At 35.7% G+C, this 10,320-nt stretch overlaps 1 protein-coding gene across 1 annotated transcript; it reads right to left on the reverse strand.

Annotated features, from left to right (window-relative positions):
- Positions 1–536: 536 nt before the first annotated feature.
- LOC140862538 (uncharacterized) lies at positions 537–1,789 on the reverse strand. Its single transcript, XM_073265566.1, has 2 exons — positions 1,294–1,789; positions 537–1,033 (listed from the first exon to the last, which is right to left on the reverse strand). The coding sequence occupies exons 1-2, from the start codon at positions 1,787–1,789 to the stop codon at positions 537–539; spliced, it is 993 nt and encodes a 330-aa protein (XP_073121667.1).
- Positions 1,790–10,320: the final 8,531 nt, after the last annotated feature.

Consider the following 10,320-nt stretch of genomic DNA (forward strand, 5'->3'; position numbering starts at 1 on the left):
ATTGATTTCTGGTTTGCGCTTGTGCCAAGCTTCGTAAGGAGTTTTACTTGGATTGGACTTGGTAGGTGATTTGTTGAGGATGTACACAGCAGATTGACAGCTTCAGCCCAAAAGGTGTTGGAAAGACGTTTTGCTTTCAACATGCTTCTGGCCATTTCGACAATGGTTCGATTTTTTCTTTCAACTACACCATTTTGTTGAGGTGTGTAGCGAGCTATCAACTGCCTTCGGATTCCTTCTTGACTGCAACAATTTGAGAATTCTTTAGACAAGAATTCCCCACCACGATCAGTTCTGAGTGTTTTGAGCTGAAGATTGCTCTCTCTTTCAACCATCTTCTTGAACCGGACAAATACTGCAAAAGCTTCTGATTTTTGCTCCAAAAAGTACACCCACATCATCCTACTAAAATCATCAACAAAAAGAAGAAAATATTTTTTGTTTTGAAATGATGATGTCCTTGTTGGTCCACAAATGTCCGCATGTATCAGTTCAAGAGGTTGTTTTGCTCTCCAAGCAGTCTTAGGAAAAGGTAATCAATGCATTTTACCATATATACATCCTTCACATGTTTGATCCAAAAGTTCAATATCAGGGAGTCCAATCACCATGTTTTTCTGTTTCAGCAGTCTCAATCCATGGTAGTTCAAATGTCCATATCTCAAATGCCATAAAAGTGATTCTTCATATTTTTCAACATTTAATGAGATATTATTTTCCAATGGCATTGTCAACGGAAATACTTTGTTCGGAGACATTTTAATTTCCGCAATCAGTTTCTTATCTTTGTCCCTTATTTTGCATTCATTTTTTTCAAAATTAACTGAGTAACCATTTTGAATTAATTGTCCAACACTCAGTAAATTTGAAGTAAGATCAGGGACATATAGGACATTTTCAATAAATTTTGTGTTACCTCCCTTTGTCCTCACGGCTACAGTTCCTTTGCCTTGAACAAGTTGCATTTTTCCGTCTCCCATCTTGACTTCCAATGAGAAATTTTCATCATATTTGATGAAGTAATCCTTGTGTCCTGTCATGTGATTACTGCAACCACTATCCAAGTACCATATATTCAAGGAATTATTGGTCATGTTCATACATGAATAAAACATGATTTTTTGATCGTTCTCCTCCGTGAAGTTGGATTCGTTTTCTTCAGTTTTTTGTCTGTGCCAACAGTCTTTATAAGAGTGGTTTGGAATTTTACAAGTTTTGCATCTATCCCAATAATTTTTTGATTCATGACCCGGTTTCTTGCAAACAAATAAGAAGAGTTAGAATTGATATTACCACTGCCTCTTTGATTGTTGTTGAAGCGTGGTTTTCCTCTTCCACGTCCACGGTATCGATAATTTTTGAATCCTCCTCTTTGTTGAAATTGTTGGGATGTGCTTGATTCTCCACCTTCATATTTTTTCTTCTCCGCAATTTTGAGCTTGGACTCAAAGGCTTGCTCAATGGATGGTCCAACGAATTTACTCATCCTTTTTTCATGGGCTTCTAAAGAACCCATCAACTCCACCATCGTGAATTTTGATAAATCTTTTGATTTTTCAATTGCAGCCACAACATGTTCAAATTTTTGTGGCAAGCTCCATAGGACTTTTTCAACAATTTTCTTATCTTCGATGGTATCTCCGTAACTTTTTATTTGATTGATTATTTCAACTAAACGTGAAATAAACGTGCGTATATCTTCATTATCTTTCATGGCTAAATTATCAAAATCTCGCCATAAAGATTGAAGCTTGATGGAGATAACTTTCTCGGACCCTTGAAACTCCATTTTTAAAATATAACAGGCTTTTTTGCATTTTCGGCACCCATGATTCTGGGAAAAATGGATCGATTTACGCCTTGTTGGATGAACAATAAGGCTTTGGCATCTCTCTTGATATTTTCCCGGTACTCCTTTTGCTTTGCTTGAGTCCACGTGGCCAAGGTTTTGGCATCTGCTGGTTCTGGTATACCATTCTCTACTATCTCCCAAAGATATTTAGAGATAAATAGAGTTTTTATCTGGACTCTCCAAAATTCATAACTTTCCCCATCAAATACGGGAATGGGTGTAGTTAATGAATCTTTAGACATTTTTTGTATCAGAATATTTTTGCAAAGGAAAAAATGAACGTGGCTCTGATACCACAATTTTGTTGGGTACCAGTAATATATTTGGTAGTATGCAAGGATTTCAATGAAATAATTATGAACTGCTGTTGAAAGCTTTAGATTTTAATATGAACAGAGCAAAAAATAAGCGAAAGAAGGAAACAGAGAAAGAACGGAGGAAATGATTTTTATTCTGCACGATGATTTTTCTTCACACTGATTATTGCCTTTTATAGGCAATTTACAGATTATAATTCAAAGATGATTACTTCAAATTCAACACGCGTGATATTAATTAAATTGGATGCATGCTTCTGGACACCATTCTTGACATTATGTCTCTCGGCCATCACTTTTGATTTGTCTTGTGCATTAAATGTATCAAGACAAATTTGAATTCATGCATTACACATGCATTACAAAATAATATTTTACACACAATGAGTATGGATTAGCATTCCGTCTGCATAAGTGGAGTATTCGAGGTTTGGTAGTCGTCGAGTCATGGTAACAACGAGACTATCAGATGTGGCTGTTCATTTTCACTCATGTACCCCTCATCTCGGATACATTTTCTAGACGAGGTTAAAAGTTGGACTTTGTTTTGTGACAAGGTGTTTGGAAAATTAGGAAGTTGCCCTCTTGAGTTAGAGTAAATAGGAAAGGAAATTCTAGTGGAACATTTGAATAGTGGGAGTATGTTGCTTTAGTGGACTTCTTGCAAAGTCTAGTCGAACAGTTGAATAGTTGGAGTATGTTGCTAATGATACATATGCGGCATTAAATATTGGAGGTGATGGGCTCTGTATGGAGATATTATATTTAAGTTGTAAGCACTTACTTGTTCATCTAAGGCCATGTTTCCTTTATATGGCAATATTTCCAAGACCATAAGATTAGAATTTCAAGTCTCGTTAAACTATGGGCAAAGGAGGGGATTCATAAACCGATAAGATATAAAAGTTTGGAGGAAGTTGCAGAGGATAATTTAAAAGATCAAATAGACAGAAATCTCATTATGATTCATAAATATGGGTCTAGAAACAATATCAAAACTTGCACCATCTATGATCTCTTAAGAGATCTATGTCTCAGGGAAGCTCAAAAGGATAAATTTCTTTGTGACTATGATGCATTGCCTAAACAATCAAAGTAGAATAATTGATAATAAGAATCGGCTTATTATTTAGCGAAGCTCCAACGAAGTGGAGTGTCAACAACAGGTCTTCAATTCCATGAATTTATCATCATGTACCCGCTCATTGATATGTTGTGAATTAGAATACGCATCTATAAAGCTACCTGTTTGTTTTAGACTGCTAAGAGTACTCAGCATGGATGGTAAATTATCTCCTGAAAAAAAATTCTACAACGTAACTAGTTAACTTGAAGATACATTGATTACAAGGCTCCAACGTATCCAAATCTGTTGAATCCTTTAGAATCTTTATCCCTAGTATTGAATCTACATAGTATTACCATCGCTGGTTCTCCAGACACAATGAATCATCCCCATTCTCAAAAACAAAACAAAAAAATCATCCCAGAAGAATCATTGATATGTGGCGTCTTGTTATTCATCAAAGATCGAAGGAAGAAGAATGTCGACAACATGCCTTTTATGCCATGAACTCGGCATCATGTTCGCGCTCATTGATATGTAATACATTCAAATTCATATTTAAAAAGCTGCATAATAGTCTTAGACTACTAAGAGTACTCAACATGGATGATATCTGCTCCTTTGAAGAAATTCTACCACTAGTTAACTCAAGATACATTGCTTTCAAGGTTCCATTGTTTCCGTTTCTGCTGAATCCTTTAGAGTCTCTATCCCTACTCTGGAATCTGCAGACCATTAATATTGATGACACTTTGAGTAATATGCCGATAGCATTAACGGTTGAACAGTGCTGGACCTGAGTTTTTGAGGTCTGAAGCGAGCATAAAAAAATTGGTGGCCTTAAAATTTAACATTCATATATTTTTTATCGATAAATATGAAAGTATAAATAATATGACTGCTACAAATAAAATTAAAGATTGATAAAAATATTTCATAAACAAATACTAATAAAGCCAATATCATCCAAATAAAATGTGAAATTCATGTTTTGAACCAGTACATATTCACTTGAATATTGATCGTTTCTCAGTTTTGGAAGCAAAAATATTGATTAATTTTGCATAATAAGTGTGTTTTCAAACACTTCTTTTCTTGATTGATGCATAGCCAAGTCATTCATATTTTATATAACATAGTTGATTGGAGATGAGCTTCACACAACTTCAACTTGAAAACCCCTCTTTTGGTAAATACAATTTCTGATGGATCACAAAAATTATGAAGTCAAGTGTTGGAAAATATCCTGAAACGAATCGATAAATAAAGATCGAGTGATAACGAGCTTGATTATAATAGAATAGTGGGGATTTGGTTTTTAGCGAGAACTTACTAGAAAGATATTTCAGATTGATTATCAATTCTTGCTGAATGTTTACGAGAGATAAAAAGATGAATGTACAATGAAACTTCAAGTCTTCACAGGCTACTGCCCATTAATTATTATTCATGGAATGAATTCATGAATTAATTATGTACTATACTAGTAATTTTTTAAAATTTTGGGGCCCGAGGAACTTGCCTCAAAATTCATAATACAGGTCCGAGCCAGCGGCTGAAATATGGGACATGCCACAACTCAAGCATCTAGAAAAGGAGGGAGGCTTTTGTTCGCCCGATCCTCCGAGCTAAGAGAAATGGCAGGCGAGATTTTTTGTTTTAAAAAATCTACGAACGCCGCATAAAAAAACAAATTTCAGGTGTAACGATGAAGTTGTTCGTAGAATCCTTAACATATAAAAATAAGTAATTACTTACTCGAATTTTGCCTGAGGCTATGGATGGCATGCCATGAAGTTAACAAACTTGTCCATTTATTTAATTTTGAATCAATTTTCTTACACTGTAACAAGGATGTGCTACAAAATTTCTGCTTTCCTCATTCTCCCAGGAAGTTGACTTCGAGCTTCTGCAGGGTGTCTTGGGAAGAATTGACATTGGTTGGTTTATTGTCTCATATTGAAGTTTTCAAATTGGGAGACTATGGCGTTCAAGGACGGGAATGGAATCCAGTGGGAGGTGAAATCCTTCAACTTAAGTCCCTAAAAATCGGAAGCACTGATCTTCAAGAGTGGACAACAGACAGCTCTCACTTTCCAAGCCTTGAGTACCTTGTGCTTTGACATGTTATAAACTTAAAGGAATTCCCATATGGGATTGGAAAGATACCAATACTAAGATCAATTTCATTGGAAGGATGTAGTTATTCAGCTAATTCTTCTACAAAGGAGATACAAGAGGAACAACAGAACCATGAAAATGATGACTTTCGGGTTCATGTCCATGCTTGGGGCAGCAAGCAATTGAAAAAAGTCTTTGAAGACAAGAGGTTGTTTTCAAGTTATAAAATATGACTGTTAGTTCTCTGTATTTTGACTGTAGTTGGAAGTTGAGAGTATTGGTAGTGTGGTTCTTCAAGTGAGAAATAAAGGGATTTTAATTCTCATCATACCTTCTTCCGGCCCATCTCAAAGAAATTGGTGGGAAATATAGTAGTGTACTGGGAATGCCAAAACGAAGCCAAATGCTTAATCTGAGAGCTTAAATATTTGCAGAAAGAAATGGGTCCAAATAGAAAGTAATCTGCTTCATGAATATAGCTCATGTTTTAATTAAGTCACAAACATTGGAGAGGGGCAGCTCATATTAAGACTCCATAGAAGCTTCTTGTATGTATAGTTTAAATCCAAGTATAAATTCATTATCAAATGGATGGTTACATTACTTGTAATCCTAAATCATCTGCTGTATGTCGTGGGTCGTTTGGGACTATGATGTTGGTGCTCTTTGGCATTCGAAAGATTTTTTTGTAGACCAGAGACTCATATTCGGGCAGAGTTTTCTAGCTTGCAAACAACCTTCTTCAGCAAAGAACACGCATGTTCTGTTGAAAATTCTAACACTTTTTTCAAATTTGAATAAAAAGTTATATTGCTTAGCATTTCACATTTTTCTAGCATTCATTATATAATTTATTGACTGCATCATTAAAAAAAACTAGACGAAATGGTTATGTCATATGTGTATAGAAAAATATTTTTTCCCATATTTTTTCGATATAAGATTTTATTCATCAATTATATATCTAATATTTTTTAATATTCATGATTCATCCGTTATTATTTCTCTTAACTGTTTAACTGTTTCAATAGGCTAATGGATCGGATGACAATACATTTTAGATCATAGCTCTTGCATGAACTTGATTTGTCTAACACTCAAACTTTACAACACTTTATGACACTTATAATCTATACGCTTCTATTTGTGAATTTTGATCTTAACTGAAATGAACTGTACGATGAAAATATGATAAAAAAATAACTAATTAAAGGCAAGCAAACATGAGGAAAGTTAGCCAACATGTGAAAGTATATGAAAAGAAAGTTATGAGGAAAGGTATATATGCGTGGAAGAAGTTATCCAACATGTGAAAGAAATATGAAGAGTGGGGTAAAATGAGAAAGAAAAGCTGGTGTCCTCAAACAAACGGTTTTCTAGTCCTCTCAATTATTATAATATAGTAGATAATATATATATATATATATATAAATAAATATACTAGGAAAAAATGCACAAGTTTTGCGTGTGTAAAAGAGAAGTTTTTATATGTATTTTTTTTAAAGCAAAATCTGTAGTTAGTGGAAGGTTTTTAGTGGGTAATTGATCGAAAATGATATTTATGGAATACAATATTTTGGTGTCATTAAGATAGCTAGTATAGTAGGCTCATCTTTTATTATTATTATATATATATATATATATATATATATATATATATATATATATAGTAGAGATTCTCAAGAATATTAACAGTTGTGCATGTGTGACATTATTAATATTCTCAAGAATATTAACAATCTATGTCTATATATCTATCTATATTTACCTTATAAATATACCATTTCTATTTGTGAATTTCCTACTTTGTCTTTTTAAATTAAATTAGATTAGATTGTTTAAACTTCTATTTGTGAAATTTCTACTTTGTCCTCCTAAATTAAACTATTTAAATTAATAATCTTAAATTAATTGTTTACCTAGCTTAAATTTTAGTTTAATTCTCAAGATTATTGTAGTAACTCGGTCACATTTTATAAGATTAATTGGGTTTAACATGTTTTTCATTAATAAAACATAATTAAGGGATTTTAATTTGATCAAACGGGCCAAGAAATCGGATCCAGAATGTCCAGAAATGGTTTCTAGACAAAAGTTGACTCGGGGATTTCGGATGGTCCGAACTCAAGCCTAACCATGATCGGATGGTCCGAAGCGATCAGATGCAGGGAAGCAGTTCGGAAGCTCCGAAGAGTTCGGAACGTCCGAACTTCCGATCATAGTTAGGTCATGCATTTGTCGAGGTATCAACATTGTTTGGACACGCAGGAGTTCGGAACGTCCAAAAATGGGATTGGAGCGTCTGAACTGTGCATTGCTGCAACGTGGCCTGCATGCGAGATAGGAACGTCCGAAGTGGGGATCGGAGCTTCCGATCTCTGTCTATAAATAGGACATCCGAGAATCAGTTTTTCACACCAAAATAAAGTATTTCATTTTGTTTCCTTAGCCTTTTAGGGGTTTTCCAGCCTTATTTGGCATGGTTTGGGCGTTTGCGAGTTGCTCCAGTGCTATAGCGGAGTAGTGCCCAAGTTCTGGAGGCTTTCGACATCAAAAGACTGACGACGGATGGAGGTATACTCGAGTTCTTATAATAGTTTGAGAATATCTATTAGTTTAGTTAAGACTTTTATATATCGTTTAGTGATAGAGTAATCTGATGATTATAGGATTGGACAATAGAGCTGGTGTAGCTTGCCTGATATAATTAAGGATGAAAGTACTGTTCGAGATATCCAGACTGAGTATGCGTGTATTATGTGTTGCATTGTTTATATGGTATGATTTTATCTCATATTACATGTCACGATATTATGCTTCATGCATTATCATATTGAGCTAATACCCTTGAGATAGTCGATAGTAGGGTGCTCACCCTACATATAGTGGATGGTTGGACACGTGAACTCGTGATCAGGGCACTTATATCCAGATTCGGTATATGACTCACCTCCTGGTATGACGGCGCAGAGTGCTATATACTTGGAGCCCAAGTCAGTGAGCAATATTCTTGACCTAGTGTCTTGGTACCCGTACATAGAGCTGTCAGACGGGCCGCACCGCCCCGCCATGACCCACGGCCCATTTGGGTGGCCCGTTTAGGCCCGCCTCCAAATGGTCCATAAACACCACGCCGAGGGTTGCGGGCTAGGCGGGCCAACCCACCAAAATTTTAAAAAAATTCAAAAATTTAAAAAAATTCAAAAAATAAAATTACTATTTGAGATTGAAAAAAATATATCAACATGTTAAACAATAACAAATAATAAATGTCACAATCAAACAAATCATATAAAATTTTGATGTTAAATATTATATTTTGGATAAAAATCGCATTTTCAAATAATATGAATAATATAAATAGATATTTAACAATAAAAAAAATAAATAATGTAAGATATTAAAAATATTACAAATAATAGTTTTAAAATTTTAAAATCATATTATTTAAAAATAATTATTTTTATGCCCATAATTCAAAAAAAATAAAAATTTTAATTTTTATAAAACTGGCGGGTTGGCCCGGCCCGGCCTGCCTCAACCCGTGGCCCGTTTGGGTTGGCCCGTTTAGGCCCGCCTCCAAACGGGCCAGTAAAACCCCAACCCAACCCGCCAATTTTTCTTTGTGGGGCGGGCTAGCCTGACGGGCTCGACCCGTTTTGACGGCTCTACCTATACAGTTGCATTCATGCTCAAATAATATTTGTATACTCATACTCTCATACTGAGAATTTTATTCTCACGTCCGCGTTTTTATTTTGGACACTCTATTCCATAGGACAGGTATCAAACTTGATGGAGCGGGAAGCTCAGGGAGACCGTAGTTGCGGGTTTGCAACAGTGATGAAAATAGGTTTCGGTGTTGGATTTTAGTATTTGGTTGAGTTTTTGATACTCAGTATTTCGATATGGTTGTATAATAATTTCGGATTTCTTTACTTGGGTTGTTTAATTTATTTAGTTTCCATTGATTTACTTTGATTATACTTAATTAAGTAATTGCATGCCTAAGTTTTCTGATTAGTAGGTGATCATGAAGCGAATCACTACATTTATGGTAACAGAACCATGTTAGAAATCTTGGGATTTATATTTTGCCTTGGGATTAACCTTTGATTCGTTTTGTATATGGCGGGACATGATGACGAGAGTAGCCATGGTAGTGTGGATCGTTGGGTCGATGCTGATGATCAGAGACGTCATTGAGAGCCTCGACAGTGCGCGACACCATGAGTGTCATCACCATGATGGGCATCGTCATTTCAATATGCGTAAGTTTCTTCAGATGGGTCCGAAGCCATTAGTTGAAAGAGAGTAAGCTGAGGCTACAAAGGACTGGCTAGAGATGATGGAGGGATGTTTCCGTGTTTTCCATAGCACCGAGGAGCAGCGTCTGGAGGCGATTAATTTCCTTGTGGACGCACGCGCCAAAAAATAGTGGAAATCTGTTGCTACCTCGATACTGCAACAGCACGGCAGAGTCACTTGGGCAGATTTTTGCACGACTTTTACGAAGCTGTATTTTCCGCATGCTCTCCGTCAAACCAAGTCCATTGAGTTGTTGAATTTGAAACAAGGGAATATGACTGTTGATGAGTATCAGCAAAAGTTTTTCGAGTTGTCGCCGCTATGTCCGCATATCCATTCGAGTTTCGAGACCAAATATGATCATTTTCTCCAAGGCCTTAATCAGGAGATTTTTTTATCATGTTGCTGTTTGTGATGATTCGACATCATATGAGGGGCTTATTAACAGATGTCTCCAGGCTAAGATTAGTTTGAGACTGGGGAGATATCTTGCTTCTGTTCGACCTTCTGGATCTTTGGGTCCTCGTGCTCAGTCTTTTAAGAAGTCTACTTCTTCTTCTTCCTCGGGATCTGGGGGAGTGATGCATTTTGGGAAGAAAGGTCAGTGTGACCATTGTGATAAGAATCATCCATCTGACAAGTACCGGAAAGCCGCA

The sequence above is a fragment of the Henckelia pumila genome, chromosome 4 (genome assembly GCF_033568475.1).
Source record: "Henckelia pumila isolate YLH828 chromosome 4, ASM3356847v2, whole genome shotgun sequence".
NCBI classification, from domain to species: Eukaryota; Viridiplantae; Streptophyta; class Magnoliopsida; order Lamiales; family Gesneriaceae; genus Henckelia; species Henckelia pumila.